The following is a 17,500-nucleotide window of genomic DNA, read 5'->3' as shown; positions in this document are numbered from 1 at the left end:
TTCCACAATAAGTGAAGTAGGTAGCAAAACTATGTAAATATTCGTAATACTGTTGAGTAGTCAACTGCGTATGGTTAATAGAACTAAGTACACATGGGAAAATTGCTTGATAATGTTTACATACATATTCATGTAACTAACTATAAGATCATTATTAGATGCTTAACATTACAGAAGAAGCAATGAAACATTATAAACGAAGCACTAACGTGCAGCTCATGAACACGAGGCTGCGAGTCTCACAGCAGTCCACAGGTAGCCACCACAGTGAACACATCAAGGATTACTTACACTTCAGCTACGCACTGTTTGACTATCAATATCCAAGGCTATCAAACTTCAGTCAGGCACCGCTGAAGTAAAAATTTACATTTCATATGGTCGTTTGTATCCTTAGACTTTTTTAAGAAATGAGAAATTTGGTATTTTTTGGTTTCCTTCAAGTAAAACAAAATAAGCATAATCCAACCTAAACTAACCATAAATCTACTCTAACCTAACCTAACCTAATCAAAACTAAAGTAATCAAACTGTGTTTCTGGCACAAGGTGCTGATTTTCAAAAGCATGAGTCTATAAAAACTGGCCCTGCGAAAAACAAATTCATAAACGTAAAGTATAGTGAGCATACTAGCATGGCATGCAGCTATGCTGTGTTACTGTCACAACATGTACCCATGTCATGAGTTACTGACAAGGATTAATAGTAAACATTCACTCGACTGTGGCTGGTCATGAGATAAATCTTCCACTTTGTCTTGCAATTGTTTATAATTGATCTAAACTTAACTTCTCGTCTTACCCATTCTTATGATGTAGATACCACACTGAACTTTTCCAAGTCTTTTCGTAAGTACACAACCCTTCAGAAAGTAAACTATTGAAGCAGGACGCAGAACGCCCAACATTCTCACGCGGCCTTGTTGGGTAAGATTTTCTCTATACCTTATTATGTCCGTCTCCAATCAGTATTCTCAATCACTCATCCCTTCTCTAATAAAATCTAGAACTCTGCCTATTTCTGCATTTCCTGTTTCCTAACCCTAGGACTTGAAGCCTTTTGAGTTGGAGAAGAAACTTATCCAATTTTCTATCTTTTTTGTACCATTCTATCTGATATCTCTATGTGAGCTGGCAATAAGCGGACCTTTTTTTGTAGTTGTCTTGCCCTATAGGCTTAAAAGATAAGAATAAAAGATAATCAATAAAAGCCATACTATTTCCTTTACGACTTTATTTTCCAAGCCAGATCTTTGCACGGCCAACACTTGAGTACCTCTGCTAACATCACAAAAAAATGAGAAAAATGTTGTGCTATCGTGTGGCGCGAAATTTGTTGCGATTGTTCCGAGACATAAGCTTAACTGTTAGATAAGTCCTGATCGGGTCGACCTCAGTGACATAAGCTGTAATGTTTACTTTTCCTTCACATCCAGAAAACAAAAAGTACGATTAGATGGAGAAAATGGGAGCGTGCTGGTTCTTTTATCCAGAATTAACAACAGGAGGATTATGAACAAAACCATTTGTGTGTGGCTTTATTGAATATAAGAGTGCGAGACAGGCATAGAAGGCATCAGGAAGGGCGGTGTCTGGTGGAGATGGTAGCGTTGGTGCAACTGGAAGTGGCGACGAAGGAGGAAAAGAAGTGGTGTGTGGCATGTTCCATTTTCGTCTTTTTCTTCACGATTCTATTGGTGGTGATGTGCTAGTGTCGTCATCATAGCAACGCCAGCACTGACAGCACTGCTATGGTCGTTGCTGTGATGGCATTACCGGCTGTCTGAACAGGGATTCCTTCTAGCGCACTCTTGAATCGGGTCCTGTGCATGAGGGGAGTGTGCATGATTAACACAGACGCACACACACGCGCACACACACATGCACACACACAACTCACACACTCTCTCTCTCTCTCTCTCTCTCTCTCTCTCTCTCTCTCTCTCACACACACACACACACACACACACACACACACACACACACACACACACACACACACACACACACACACATACACACAAAGACACACACACACACACTTACGCTATCAATTCCTGCAGTATCGAGGCATGAGAAGACATTGTCCCAGGTTGCAGTATCTGAGAACACACAAATAGTTGAACGCACATATACAGAAATAAATATATGATTGATTCAGGGCTAATACATTCACCACTAACACCACTACAAACGCCTCCACCACTAACACACCACTACCAACACCACTGACTCCACTAACACACAACGATTACCATCGCCATCACCACCACGACCACCACCACCGGCGCCGCCGCCGCCGCCGCAGCCGTAGCCACCAATATCACCACCACTGGTCATCACCACTAACACTACCATTGCCATCAGCCGTATCACTTCTAATACCACCACCACCACCGCCACTACCATTAACACCACTATCACGACTAACGCCACCACCATCACCACCACCACCACTACCATCATGTAGGGAGGCGTCATAATACGGGCACCATGCGTCCATGTAACGAGGACACCGTTGCTCGACACTTGCTGACTCCCAGTTTTCAATCGATGCCTTCACACGGCGTCACCACGGTTGTCCGGCTGCCACACCGGCTCTGACGGCGTCGCGCTCTCCCAATGTTTCCGACAATAATAAACAAACAGCAATGAATGTACGTTTTTTTTTTCAACCATGTTAACTTCTGCAGTTTTTACCATTTTCTGTTTCCTTTCTAACTAAGAAGACACACAAATGGGTCTTCTATTTGTGTGTGTGTGTGTGTGTGTGTGTGTTGTGGGGAAAGAGGAAAAACGATTTTGAAATGAAGCAACTAAATTTATTCAGACTAATAATAGTGCAGTACTCTATTGAGCATAACTTTTTAAATCATTTTTGGATGGAGGTCGTGCACGGGATCTGCTATGCGTCGCGCAATCCAGTCTTCCAAAACAATTCCTAGTGTGGTGCAGTTTGCAGGCCAGCATGTGCAACTCTCACTGAATATGGACAAAGTTTTCATTGAACACTAATTTGTACAACACTTTTTTATTTTGTGTTTCTATTTGTCTATTTCTTGTATTTTGAAGAGAACGGAAAGGTTGAAGGAGAGGGACAGTATGTGATGACCCTGTAAATACCTAGATATCTACAGGGTCATTACATGTAAATATTTAGATATTTACTGGGGTCTGATGAACAGTTTTCACTAAATGCTAAAATGAGAAATCGCAGTTATTACGCATGGCTGTGAATTACGAAATACGAAAAACATGGACCAGATTTTCCCTCAGACACAGAGCCTACACTAGTATTGTTTCATCACATTTGCCTCTTTCACATAAGCAGTTCAGCAGCGTCTCTTGTCAGAGCATAAGTTCACACATACCGTCAGTGCTGCAAGCGTTAGTTGTTGGTGCTGTTCGTCACAAAATCTGGCAATCAATTGAAGCTTTCACACTTCCTGCATCCGCTTGATTCAATTCGACAGTAAGCAGATCTTCAAACTCCCCACAATTGCTACTCACGCCACAGAAGAGAGTCGCGAAAGGGGTCAAAGAAAGAAACCGGTGAGGGAAGCTGCTCACCTGGGTTGTCTCGCACTGGGTCGAAGCAGATACTGCAGTCAGTCTCCGTGTCGATGTCTCCGCACAGACAACGTTCTGTGGCGGGAATTAGAGGAGAGAAGTGTTACTTTGCTGAGAATGTCGGGGAGGACACGTACAGTGCACACACACACACACACACACACACACACACACACACACACACACACACACACACACACACACACACAAACGAGAAAGCATAGACGCACGCACACTCTCACATACGCAAGCATACATGCATATACACAAGCATACGCACACTAATACAAGCACACACGCACATACACAAGCACACACACACATACGCAAGCACACACGCACGTACACAAGCGTAAACGCACATAGACAAACACACACGCACATACACAAGCACACACGCACATACACAAGCACACACGCACATAGACAAACACACACGCACCTACACAAGCATACATGCACATACACAAGCACACACGCACGTACATAAGCACTTACGCACATGCGCAAATAGACACGCACATACACAATCATACACGCACATGCCCAAGTACGTGCACATACACAAGCACGCATTCACGTACACAAGCACTCACGCACATATACAAGCACACACGCACGTACACAAGCATTCACGCACATACGCAAACACACGCACATACACAAGCATACACACACACACACACACACACACACACACACACACACACACATACACAAGCACGTACAGACCCAAATACGCACACAGGCACGTACAGACGCTCGCAAGCACAGACCCGTGCACGCTTATACGTAAACACACGCAAGTGCAGACACGCACACGCACGCACAGACACGCAAACGCACGTATTGCAACACACACACACACACACACACACACACACACACACACACACACACACACACACACACACACACGCGTAGTGTAGTGGTTAGCACGCTCGACTCACACTCGAAAGGGTCCGGGTTCGAGTCCCGGAGGCGGCGAGGCAAATGGGCAAGCCTCTTAATGTGTGGCCCCTGTTCACCTAGCAGTAAATAGGTATGGGATGTAACTCGAGGGGTTGTGGCCTCGCTTTCCCGGTGTGTGGAGTGTGTTGTGGTCTCAGTCCAACCCGAAGATTGGTCTATGAGCTCTGAGCTCGCTCCGTAATGGGGAAGACTGGCTGGGTGTCCAGCAGACAACCGAGGTGAATTACACACACACACACACACACACACACACACACACACACACACACGGCCCGGTAGCTCAGTGGTTAGAGCGCTGGCTTCACAAGCCAGAGGACCGGGGTTCGATTCCCCGACTGGGTGGAGATATTTGGGTGTGTCTCCTTTGACGTGTAGCCCCTGTTCACCTAGCAGTGAGTAGGTACGGGATGTAAATCGAGGGGTTGTGACCTTGTTGTCCCGGTGTGTGGTGTGTGCCTGGTCTCAGGCCTATCCGAAGATCGGAAATAATGAGCTTAGAGTTCGTTCCGTAGGGTAACGTCTGGCTGTCTCGTCAGAGACTGCAGCAGATCAAACAGTGAAAAAAAAACAGTGAATTACACACACACACACACAGATTTACCGAAGGTTTCAATCAAAGTCTTAGGCCTGTGTCCTCCGCGGCGAGCCTCTGCGGCGTCCATGAGCAGCGTGGCCGCCAATAGCACTACTGCCAGTAGCGTCAGGGCGTGGCTTGTACTCGTAGCAATCTTCATGGCTTGCTGACTTCCTGCAACATAACCAAACAATACAAATCAGGCAGGACTCTCTGCCCTCTGCCTTTTCTGGTCTACCGGGCAGGACCAGCACGGAATTGACGACTGCTTTCCCTCCTTTCTTAAGTCTCCGCCAGGTTGCGGTACGTCAATAGAGGACGAAGCTGGTAGCCCGTACTTGTATTGCACAGTGTAAGCTCTGCTCGCCTACTTACCTGCACGAGAATAACAAGCGGCGGGTGAAAGTGCGTCACTGAATGTGTTGGGGCGAGACAGTCACTGCTGAAATATATAGACTTCCATGAAAGGCTGCACTGTCCTGCACCCCTTCCCATCCTGGGGTATCCAACCACTGCGTTGTACCTCACCACCCTTTACTTCATTGCATAGCAACGACGTCACAACTCAGGAAACGTGGCAAACATCATGTATTCACCGGAACTGAGAGGGTGGCGCTGGCGGTGCGTCATGGTGCCGCACTACCGGCCTCCCTATTGTGAGCCCAGTCATTTCTCGCAACATTGTGCTAATATATGGATGCTGTATGGACACAGGGATGCTGTGGGAGGGTGTGGGCACAAGGATGCTGTGGGAGAATGTAGGCACAGGGAAGCTTTGGGAGCGTGTGGGTACAAGGAAACTGTAGGAGGGTGTGCATGGCCACAGGGAAGCTGTTGGAGGGTGTGCATGGGCACAGGGAAGCTGTGGGAGGGTGTGCATGGGCACAGGGAAGCTGTGGGAGGATGTGGGACTAAGTGAAACTGTAGGAGGGTGTGTATGGCCACATAGAAGCTGTGGGGAGGGTGTGCATAGGCGAAGGGAAGCTATGGGAGGGTGCGCATGGCCACAGGGAAGTTGTAGATGGATGAAAAAGGTTTTACGGTGAAATTATGGTTTCATAGCTGAAAGGTTGTGAGATCAATCTTTGTCCCATAAAGATCTATTAGCATGTACTACCACCGTCTAACATACTAAGTTGTATCAAACAGTTTTGGGGGTATATCAATATTGAATTATGAATTTACATAACTGAAGTTTGCCCTTCCTTTGAACAGCGATAAAAGTACCAGCGCCGCTGCCTCTGCCGAAAAGCGTTCTCCATGGAAGTCTTGGCTCTTGAAGCACTACGGACGTCTTGCTGCTTCTCCGCGGAATTTCTTGTTCAATGTCAAAATGACACCCCTTAATAGTCTTTATATGTGCTCTCTGAAGCTCCTCAAAATTCTGCACCGGAACTGCCAGTGATGACCAAGTCCTCGAGAACAATCCCAAAGAATTACCACGCGATTTTCAAAGAAAATATTGATATGCTCATGGTTACCACGCAGACTGGGAGAGAAGAAGCTTCTTTAAAATAACACTCCCTGAGGTCCTTATTTGTACCCAATGCTCCTTTACCGACTCGCTCTCTAAAGAGCGGTGTTCGCTGCACATGGATGGTTCTGTCAGAAAAAAAGCACTACCTTCCTGCGGGATTCCAGCCAAATCAATTATTCTTGTAGGTACTCTGTGACTCCTTCCATCTCTTACCCATCTCGTCAGTTTGAATCTTTTGTAACCGGCCCTAATTTGCGTGATCTGGTAAATTCCAACTGGCAAAACTTTGATAGGTGATGAAAGAGCGTCGCCACACACCCAGGGCACAACACCCATCGAAAACATTTGGCAGCGCATATCACTAACTTACTTTGACTCAAAACATTTAACGAGTCGATGATTTATTGCACATATCAGTTGATTACACATTTGTTCTGCCTCTAATGGTGCGCGTCTAGTCTCATTAAGATAACATATAACGGGTGATGATTCCTGAATATTGACTATGTATCTATTTCTTACATCACTTTTAGCAATCCTACTACAGATCATAGGAACCTTATTGTAGTCTTGTTTTAAATTTCGATATTTATTCTTGTCAGGGAGTGCTTAAGAACAATACAAACCAAGAAAATCGTAAAAAAGGAGAGAGAGAGAGAGAGAGAGAGAGAGAGAGAGAGCGTTATAAGTGAGACGCTCGGAGACAACTATCACAACATTTCTATAACTCGCTATTATAGTAAAGCCGTGGCATTTCACAGAGAATTCGGCTCCGTGACTAAAGATATGGCTCCCCTCACACAGAAAAAATCTGCCGATTTCCGATTGCAAAAAAATTCAATACATCTTGTTTCTTCAATGCTGCATTCACTGAAGGAATTAAATTTCGTATAGCCATTTATGTATGCATAGATAACAGATAATACTTGATTTTGGCTTGAGTGTGAGTTGCTACGTGGCATTTGTGCTCACATATTTCAACTATGTATACATATATGAAAGCTGCATGACACTGTCTGAGCAGATTCAGCCGAGTAGTTCTGAAATCATACATGAAATACTAATTTTTGCAAGTTACTGACTAACTCCAGCCAGCAGAAGTGATAAAACCTCTGCCACGTGAAATTGAAGGTTGTGTCATCATATGGTGTGGGTTTCGTTGCCATTGAGCACATAGTTCCCGAGATGTAAGATAGCAAGCAGCCCGTCTAGTCCGGACCGGGTCAGCGCTCACCAACATGACCCAACAAGATACTCATAATTAAAATCACTCCGCTCGTAATGATTTTTGCATTCCCAAGTGACATTATAGGCTGTAACATTTGCTCTTCCCTAACAATGAGGGAAAGTAAGATTAGATGACGGAGGAAAAGATCATAGTGATTCTTATATCAGGACTTACCACCAGGAAGATTACAAACATGGCAACTATTCTTAGGCTTTATTGTGAGTAAGAGTGCAACACAAACAGAAGGCAGGCAGGCGGATAGACAGACGTAGTGGGCATGACACAGGCCGTGTTTGTTAGAAGTGGTGACGGTGATGCAGCTGAAATAAAGACGAAAGAAGAGAAGGAGCAAGTGTTCCGTTTTGCATTTAGTTTTTGCTGTAGTGACGCTGACATCACAGGAGCAACAACAGCAGCAGTAGATGACGATTCAGTTATGGTTCTGTCCGTGATGTTATTTACAGCCTGACCGAAAGGGGCACTCTGCAGCGAGGTCCTGCGTATGTGGAAAGTTTGCACGATTAATGCACACATTCAGACACACACACACACACACACACACACACACACACACACACACACACACACACACACACACACACACACACCGCGTAGTATAGTGGTTAGCTCGCTCGAGTCACAATCGAGAGGGCCGGGTTCGAATCCCGGCGCGGCGAAGCAAATGGGCAAGCCTCTTAATGTGTAGCCTCTGTTCACCTAGCAGTAAATAGGTACGGGATGTAACTCGAGGGGTTGTGGCCTCGCTTTCCCGGTGTGTGGAGTGTGTTGTGGTCTCTTTCCTACCCGAAGATCGGTCTATGAGCTCTGAGCTCGCTCCGTAATGGGGAAGACTGACTGGGTGAACCAGCAGACGACCGAGGTGAATTACACACACACACACACACACACACACACACACACACACACACACACACACACACACACACACACACACACACACACACACACACATGATTAATACTCACACATACACACACACACACACACACACACGATTAATACTCACACACACACACACACACACACACGATTGATACTCACACATACACACACACACACATACACACACGATTGATACTTACACACACACATACACACACACACACACACACACACACACGTGATTAATACTCACACATCCACACACACGATTAATACACACACACACACACACACACACACACACACACACACACACACACACACACACACACAGTGGTTAGCACGCTCGACTCACAATAGTGTAGTGTCCCGGTAAGCGGCGAGGCTCTTAATGTGTGTAGCACGCTCGACTCACAATCGAGAGGACCGGATTCGAGTCCCGGTAAGCGGCGAGGCTCTTAATGTGTGGCCCCTGTTCACCTAGCAGTAAATAGGTACGGGATGTAACTCGAGGGGTTGTGGCTTCGCTTTCCCGGTGTGTGTTGTGTGTTGATGTGGTCTCAGTCCTACCCGAAGATCGGTCTATGAGCTCTGAGCTCGCTCCGTAGGGGGGAAGACTGGCTGGATGACCAGCAGGCTACCGAGGTGAATTACACACACACACACACACACACACACACACACACACACACACACACACACACACACACACACACACACACACACACACACACACTTACAATAGTAATCTCAGCCTCAGAGAGACATGTCAAGATTTCGTCAATTGTTGTATCCTCTGAAAACAGAAATGCAGTTGAATGAACGTATACATGAACAAATAAATGGTGTGTTGTAAATAGATAACAGAAAGCATAGATTAAAAAAATTGCATAAATGCATAGTGAATAAAAAAAGGTTGCACTAAGCCATCAATCCTACATGTGACAGTTCGGCAATATAAACATACCTATTTATTTCCAACTATTATTTTGTGATCTTTTAAAGCTCCCGTTGGCTCAGCATTCATTATTCTGTTAAATCTGTTTATCCACCACTCTATCTGAGAACTATTTCCTCTCAAAGGAATGTAAATTTAAAAGCTCCGGCCTCCTTTAGTAACGAATGCTTCTCATCCTTTGTAACCTTATAGTCATTAATTCTCTTTTTGTGCTGATTTCATGTATGTCTGTTTGTCTGTTTTCCTGTCTGTCATGTCGCTTTACAAAAGTCTTCCTAAGTAGCATTTTGTTTGGTGTATACTTTATCTATTATTTGTTTGTTTGTTTATGTATCTTGTTTTGATTGAACAGGAAGGTTGAAAGCTAGAGGCTGTCTGCGATGGCTCTGTAAATGCTATATAGATGTGCTTAGATATTTTAGTGAATTCTAAGAAGCGGCCTTCATTAAACGTTAAAAGAAGAACAGCAGCAATCACGTCTGGAAATGAAATGTGAGAAACACGGACCATTTGTTCCCTAAGACACAGCAGTGGAGACCCTCACTGCACCGAGAAAATTCCTACACTTTCATTATTGGTGCCGTCGAGAAGGAAACAATGGGAAAGCTGCTCACCTGGGTTGTCGCGCACTGGATCAAAGCAGGTGCTGCAGTCCGTCTCCTCGTCGATGCCGCCACACAGACAACATTCTGTTGCGGGGAGTTAAGAGAAATTTTGTTGTGCTGCGAACACAGGGGTATAGTGCGCGCGCACACACACACGACACACACACGACACACAAACACACACACACACACACACACACACACACACACACACACACACACGTAGTGTAGTAGTTACTCACACTCGAGAGGGTCCGGGTTCGAATCCCGGAGGCGGCGAGGCAAATGGGCAAGCCTCTTAATGTGTAGCCCCTGTTCACCTAGCAGTAAATAGGTACGGGATGTAACTCGAGGGGTTGTGGCTTCGCTTTCCCGGTGTGTGGAGTGTGTTGTGGTCTCAGTTCTACCCGAAGATCGGTCTATGAGCTCTGAGCTCGCTCCGTAATGGGGAAGACTGGCTGGGTGACCAGGAGACGACCGTTGTGAATTACACACACACACACACACACACACACACACACACACACACACACACACACACACACACACACACACACACACACACACACACACACACACACGTAGTGGTTAGAGCGCTGGCTTCACAAGCCAGAGGACCGGGGTTCGATTCCCCGGCCGGGTGGAGATATTTGGGTGTGTCTCCTTTCACGTGTAGCCCCTGTTCACCTAGCAGTGAGTAGGTACGGGATGTAAATCGAGGAGTTGTGACCTTGTTGTCTTGGTGTGTGGTGTGTGCCTGGTCTCAGGCCTATCCGAAGATCGAAAATAATGACCTCTGAGCTCGTTCCGTAGGGTAACGTCTGGCTGTTTCGTCAGAGACTGCAGCAGATCAAACAGTGAAACACACACACACATACATACACATATACACACACACACACACACACACACACACACACACACACACACACACACACACACACACACACACACACACACACACATACATACACATATACACAGAGAGAGAGAGAGAGAGAGAGAGAGAGAGAGAGAGAGAGAGAGAGAGAGAGAGACAGGCAGAGACAGAAACTTACCGAAGACGTGACTCAAGTTCTTAGGAGTCCTATGGTGATGTCCGCGGTGCCTTCCAGGTCTCCATCGGTGAGCCTCTGCGGCGTCCATCAGCAGTGTGGCCGCCAGTAGCACCACAGCAAGCAGCATCAGGGCGCGTCTCGCACCAGCAGCACTCTTCATGACTCACGAACTTTCTGCAACGCAGCCTAAACAACGAGTGTGTGTAGCGGTGAGGTGATTACCACTACCTATATATACCCATGTCCCCTCCCGATGAAGGACGGCACCGTTTATGCACCCCTTCCCTCCCGTGGGGTTTCATCACTGTGCTGAATTTCCTCCTTGACGACGTGTTATTAATAACAATTTGTGACCGAGGAAATGTTTTGTGAGCCGAGTTAATTGTATTAAGTACCTTGGGAACTTAGTGATGTCAAGGAGCTCGAGTATTGTGTCTAGCTGGCGACCTGCAGCTTACAGATTTCAGTTCTCTCTCACAGAAGTTTCTTGCTTAGAGGTTCAGCATTCTTTCATTACCCAACAGTCGCCATTGGAAGTTTTCTGGCGCCAGCAACTTCATGACTAGAGGGGAGAGATTATGTGAGAGGAAGTGGACACAGGGATGCTGTGGGAGGGTATGGATACAGGAATGCTATGAGAAGGTGTGGGTTAGGGCAGGAGGGGAAAGTTTTAGTCTTTCCATTTTGTTTTCATTGACAACATTGGTCTCTTTTCTTGTTTCCGGTGATACAGCAGTGCACGCAGCTGTTCAAGTACAGCAGCGCCTCAGCGGATATGTGCGTCACCACCACGCACAACACTCGTGCAGACTAAAACAAAAAATAAATATTCGGATCGTTGGCTGAGCATGTCCTCCATCACCAGCCGCACTCAGTGAACCAGGCACATCACATGTGACGTTCCTTCTTCCTCCGGAAGACCCTCCATGCAGGCGCAGCTCAAGTGCCCTGCCACGTGCAGGTCTTCGTGTTAGGGAGGGGATGGGAGCCGCAAACCAGCGCCCAAGGTCTGGCAGTATTAGCAGCTCGTGATATGTAGCTCAGCGACCCTTAGTGTGGTGTGTTCACTTGTAGTAGTCTTGCGTGATCAAAGCAAAGATCTGTCGGTACAAGACGAGTAGTAGTCACGAGTAGCAATGAGCTATTATATATATATATATATATATATATATATATATATATATATATATATATATATATATATATATATATATATATATATATATATATATATATATATATATATATATATATATATATATATATATATATATATATATATATATATATATATATATATATATATATATATATATATATATATATATATATATATATATATATATATATATATATATATATATATATATATATATATATATATATATATATATATATATATATATATATATATATATATATATATATATATATATATATATATATATATATATATATATATATATATATATATATATATATATATATAGTCACGTAGTCGATTACTAACACGCGCGGCACCTTCATAGGTGATCAGCCAACTGGCGCACACGCTACACGGCTGCCCTTGTTTTGCCCTTCATCACGTCACCCTGACTGGACTGCTACAATAAACAGAACAATCTCTGTTTAGTTGTTTAGATATTCGTTGTGAAGGAGCACGTTACAAGGGAAAATAATCAAATCTGTATACAGTTAGTTATTTCCTTACTACTAAGCGTTTCATAGAGTTTGAGGGCACGTTTTTCTAGAATAACTTTGTAAGGAACACGCATATCATTATGAAATTTTGCCACAGTGTACTTGACACCCTCCCTAATATCCCAATGTGTCAAGAATCGTCAACAGTATATAATAATGACACTTCTCCCAATAAAAACAGGAGAAAGTCACTTATCCCTCACGAAGAAACGGACAACTGGTGAGAAATGGTGACGTAGTACTATCTGTGACGTAGTAACAAGCTCCACCCACATAGTCCCTCCCCCTGCTCCTACCCTCCCTCTCATCAATCCCCCTCCCGATATTTCGCACCCTTCCTCCCCTTCCCTCCCTTCCCTTCCCCGTCTATGTATTCCCCTACCTCCTCTCTCTCTCTCTCTCTCTCTCTCTCTCTCTCTCTCTCTCTCTCTCTCTCTCTCTCTCTCTGCGTCACCATTTCTCACCACTTGTCCGTTTCTTCGTGAGGGATAAGTGACTTTCTCCTATTTTTATAGGGAGAAGTGCCATTATTATATACTGTTTACGATTCATGACACATTGGGATATTAGGGGAGGGTGTCAAATACACTGCGGCAAAATTTCATAATGATATGCGTGTTCCTTACAAAGTTATTCTAGAAAAACGTGCCCTCAAACTCTCTGAAACGCTTAGTAGGTGGCGCCAAAAAGTACTGCCTGTCCCACTCCCGCCAGTTTCTTTTCCTTGCCTGTCTTCCTTCCTATTGCCCTGCCCTCTGCAGATCAGTCTCCTGTCGTATCGTTGCAATGTTTCTTGGTTCCGCGAGTGGCGAGGACAGTACATGACGAGGTCACAGTTTCTCCTCAGTGTTTCTCTTCGTAGCAGGTCTCCTATCTTTTGCAAATCCTTGACTCTCGTTTCCTTGCAATAATTTATCTTGGTTCAGCTATACTGGTGAGGAAAGTAATTGGTAATGCCAACTAGTTTGCAATAATGTTGTTTATTAAGGAAATAGTTTCAAAAGAAGATGGTACTTAGTAATTAAGTTGGAACCATTTATCATACTGAATAAATAGAAGTACAATACAGAACAATTACCGGGTGATCATATTTTTAATATTTCTTATAACTTTTCTCCTTAACGCCTCACTGCCTCACTGTACCCCTGTCCTCCCCTGACAGATCTCTCTTGAGATAGGATAGAAACGATTAATAGTACAGAAAATTTGAAATGTATTACAAAAGCTTATTTACGGATGGCATTTGCTTGCTAGTTTTTTCCTTTCCTCTTCTGCGTCGCTATAGTACAGTTCTTTATCACCAATTGTTACGTTCTCTCACCACCTCCATAGACAGGATGAGAACGAATAATAGTAAAAATTGGAAGTACAATGTAGAATAGTTACTGAACAGACCTGTTTGATATTTTTTTGGTGCCTTATAAGCCTGTCCTCCACCAACTCTCTCACAAACCTCTCGTTCGTGCCCTCCTTTAGAGACAATCACCAGAGGGACGTAAGCTACATTCCTCCCCCCATCCCGCCGATAGCTCTTCTCCCAGGCCGTCTCTTTATACCATCCTTATATCTTCATCTGTGAGGCGTAAACCACAATATGGAATAAAATTAACCAGGTACAGCACTTGTTAAGTTAGGATAGTTTAAGTTAGATAAAGTTAGATCAAGAATAACTATGTACTCACAAAATTCATTAAGTATTTGCATTCATTCTAATTAGCATGACCTGCCCTCTTCATTACATTCAATCCTCCATTTATATATTTTTACAGCATGTTTAAACAAGTGTCTATACATACAGGATTCATCGTATGTATTTCAGAGCTGTATTTCATGCAGCCCAACATTACCATTGAATATTCCCAGGCTAAGTATTGCCAGTCCACGCTCATTTCAGTGACCTTACAAGATGAAAGAAAAAAAGATCACTCGTCTTGTCTTTTATTGTATATATTAATTACATTATACTTTCAGTATTTAAAACGAGCGAGACTGTACAAATATTGAGTTAAGGCGCCGTGACAACATAGTCAAATGGTGCCAGCTATATACAATCACAGGAGAGCGTCATCTCTCCCGAGAAACTGTCATGAGCCAAGATGGAAACCACGATCTAGTTTAGCCTAGAAGGTAAACAAACACTGGCCCACAGAGCCAGAAAGCCTTGTTAACAAGACCACTTACCGCTATCAAGAAGCACGTTATCACCAGAACGAGACGAGAAACAGAGAAACACAACTTAACGTAAATATAAGTAAACGCACAGTATTGTGATGCTTTGATGAGTGTCTTTAATATGAGTGATGAGTAATGATAATGTCAAAACGTGTTAACGGTGACTGAGATGTACTAGATGCCGGAAATGTCTACTGTAGTAGATATCCTTGGCAAATAACCGTGTTCGAGGTACTGCAGGTGCCTGATGAAGCCTTCCTGGTTCTTGATGTGAGTACGAGTAGATGCAACAGGTATTGTGCGTGACTTTGCGACGTGGAAATGTAGCAGATGATGCATGGCCAAAGTAACGATGGAACTTCCTGAGGAAGAGACGAGAAAGTGGAAGAGGAGAAAGAGAAGCGGTACGACTCTCTCTCTCTCTCTCTCTCTCTCTCTCTCTCTCTCTCTCTCTCTCTCTCTGGAGCGTCAGAATCGCGATCATCTAATCTTTTCATGAATAAAGGACATTTACAGCTGATGTTACAACTGGTATTACCGCTGCTGGTGTTGCAGTAATGATGATGATGGTGATGGCAATGGTGGTGGTGGTGGTGGTGGTAGTAGTAGTGGTTTCATCTACGTGCTCAGCTGTTCCTCCGTGAAGAGGCTTGTGTGGTGCAGGTGGAGTTGAAATCCTGCGGAAGAAAGAGGAAATGAGTATCGAGAAAGCAGCGCGGAGTCACACACACACACACACACACACACACACACACACACACACACACACACACACACACACACACTTTCATCTAAGATAAGAGTAGATAAGGCAAGATAGAAGTAGAAGTGGACTTGAAACCATTGGAACTCTCTCTCTCTCTCTCTCTCTCTCTCTCTCTCTCTCTCTCTCTCTCTCTCTCTCTCTCTCTCTCTCTCTCTCTATCTCTATCTCTATATCTCACCGGTGTAGGAACGGTCTGCACGGTGGTGAGACAGGTGCCGAATGTGGTCCAGTCAGTCACTGTAAACAAGAATCCTTCAGTCACACAACTGGGTAACAAACAGACGATATGAAAACTCCAAACATCCTAGTCAAATATTCCCGCGTCCGATATTAAGAACTTTTTCGACAATCTAGAGGAAGTTAACGTGTGTGAGTGTGTGTGTGTGTGTGTGTGTGTGTGTGTGTGTGTGTGTGTGTGTGTGTGTGTGTGTGTGTGTTTATTCATTTTAATTTTCAAGAGTCTTTTCGTGTTTCTATAAGTAGTTCAAGAATTCTCCGTCCTCAACGGGATGGAGAAAAACAATATGAGAATCTGCTAAAATAATGTCTGTGGCGTCTTATCAGAGAACAAATGGTTGGATAAAGAAGTAGAAGGAGAGATGAGAGAGGAACGTTTGCTGGGTAGCCTGGAGTAGACGGGCATTGATGAAGTGACGGATTTGAATGCAGATAAGGGATTGGTCACATAATTAGTGATGACTGGTGATGGTAAGTACGCAATCCATCACCAGCACCATCTTTCACCATTGTCACTGTCATATCTCTCATTTTGTATCATTGCCACATTCTCACACTCCTATTAGTTAACTAGACTCAAAGCATCATCATCCTTCATCTTCACCTTTGCCATTATGTACTCGTGTGTGTGTGTGTGTGTGTGTGTGTGTGTGTGTGTGTGTGTGTGTGTGTGTGTGTGTGTGTGTGTGTGTGTCACCATCCACGTAAACTCTCACCTCCAAGGCTCCACAAATGGGAATTATGAAAAGAAGGAGGTCAGATATACGTAAGATTATATATAAAAAAAAAGACAAGGAAAGCAATAAGAAATCACCAGGTCTGAACGTGCGCCGCATACCTTCAAATTTCCACCTATGATCCACATCCTTAAATCTGCCTAATCTTCCTAATGACTTTGAGATGACAAGCGTGATTACCGATTCTATTCCTCTGTCGGTGTACTTGATAACCAGTTTCCTCACGCGTCTTTATTTAGAACCGGTCAAAAAATCTTACCACTTTCGTCCCTCAGTTTGTCGAAGCAGGCCGTGCACTCTGGAATAGGGTTGATCTTCCCACACAGGCATTTTTCTGTAGGAAAAGAAGGATCCGAGTAAGCGAAATGGGATCGCTCTCTCTCTCTCTCTCTCTCTCTCTCTCTCTCTCTCTCTCTCTCTCTCTCTCTCTCACCTAAGCCTCGTAATGGTAGCTTTCTAACTCCTCTTCGGCCGCGTCTTCCGCTCCTGTTCCCTCGGTTGGCTTCTGCGGAATCCATCATCAGCATCACCACCAGCAGCACC

At 44.3% G+C, this 17,500-nt stretch overlaps 3 protein-coding genes and 1 long non-coding RNA gene across 4 annotated transcripts in view; all 4 read right to left on the bottom strand.

The window, feature by feature from the left end:
• Positions 1-1,524: 1,524 nt before the first annotated feature.
• Positions 1,525-5,647, bottom strand: LOC123518204. Its single transcript, XM_045278917.1, has 5 exons — positions 5,491-5,647; positions 5,143-5,289; positions 3,570-3,644; positions 2,046-2,101; positions 1,525-1,822 (listed from the first exon to the last, which is right to left on the bottom strand). Exons 2-5 carry the CDS (start codon positions 5,273-5,275, stop codon positions 1,772-1,774), a joined length of 315 nt encoding a protein of 104 aa, XP_045134852.1. The 5' UTR covers positions 5,276-5,289; positions 5,491-5,647; the 3' UTR covers positions 1,525-1,771.
• Positions 2,808-3,563, bottom strand: LOC123518208. The gene is made up of 2 exons (XR_006678712.1): positions 3,371-3,563; positions 2,808-2,981 (listed from the first exon to the last, which is right to left on the bottom strand). It is a non-coding gene; the product is annotated as an uncharacterized LOC123518208 (long non-coding RNA).
• Positions 5,648-8,019: 2,372 nt separating the features above from the next.
• Positions 8,020-12,875, bottom strand: LOC123518203. Its single transcript, XM_045278916.1, has 5 exons — positions 12,855-12,875; positions 11,345-12,444; positions 10,296-10,370; positions 9,464-9,519; positions 8,020-8,316 (listed from the first exon to the last, which is right to left on the bottom strand). The coding sequence occupies exons 2-5, from the start codon at positions 11,502-11,504 to the stop codon at positions 8,275-8,277; spliced, it is 333 nt and encodes a 110-aa protein (XP_045134851.1). The 5' UTR covers positions 11,505-12,444; positions 12,855-12,875; the 3' UTR covers positions 8,020-8,274.
• A 2,094-nt stretch (positions 12,876-14,969) lies between these two features.
• The window catches only part of LOC123518202, a 2,986-nt gene continuing 455 nt past the window's right edge, over positions 14,970-17,500 (bottom strand). Inside the window, exons 2-5 of the mRNA XM_045278914.1 lie at positions 17,391-17,500; positions 17,217-17,291; positions 16,162-16,220; positions 14,970-15,894 (exon numbers count right to left, since the gene is read on the bottom strand). The exon at positions 17,391-17,500 is cut by the window's right edge and continues 104 nt beyond it. Of these exons, the coding sequence (XP_045134849.1) occupies positions 15,844-15,894; positions 16,162-16,220; positions 17,217-17,291; positions 17,391-17,500 (295 nt within the window). The 3' untranslated portion in view covers positions 14,970-15,843. The remainder of the gene's footprint in view (positions 15,895-16,161; positions 16,221-17,216; positions 17,292-17,390) is intronic.

This window comes from Portunus trituberculatus, chromosome 43 (assembly GCF_017591435.1).
Source record: "Portunus trituberculatus isolate SZX2019 chromosome 43, ASM1759143v1, whole genome shotgun sequence".
Classification (NCBI taxonomy): Eukaryota; Metazoa; Arthropoda; class Malacostraca; order Decapoda; family Portunidae; genus Portunus; species Portunus trituberculatus.
This window is presented reverse-complemented; position numbering and strand designations above follow the sequence as displayed.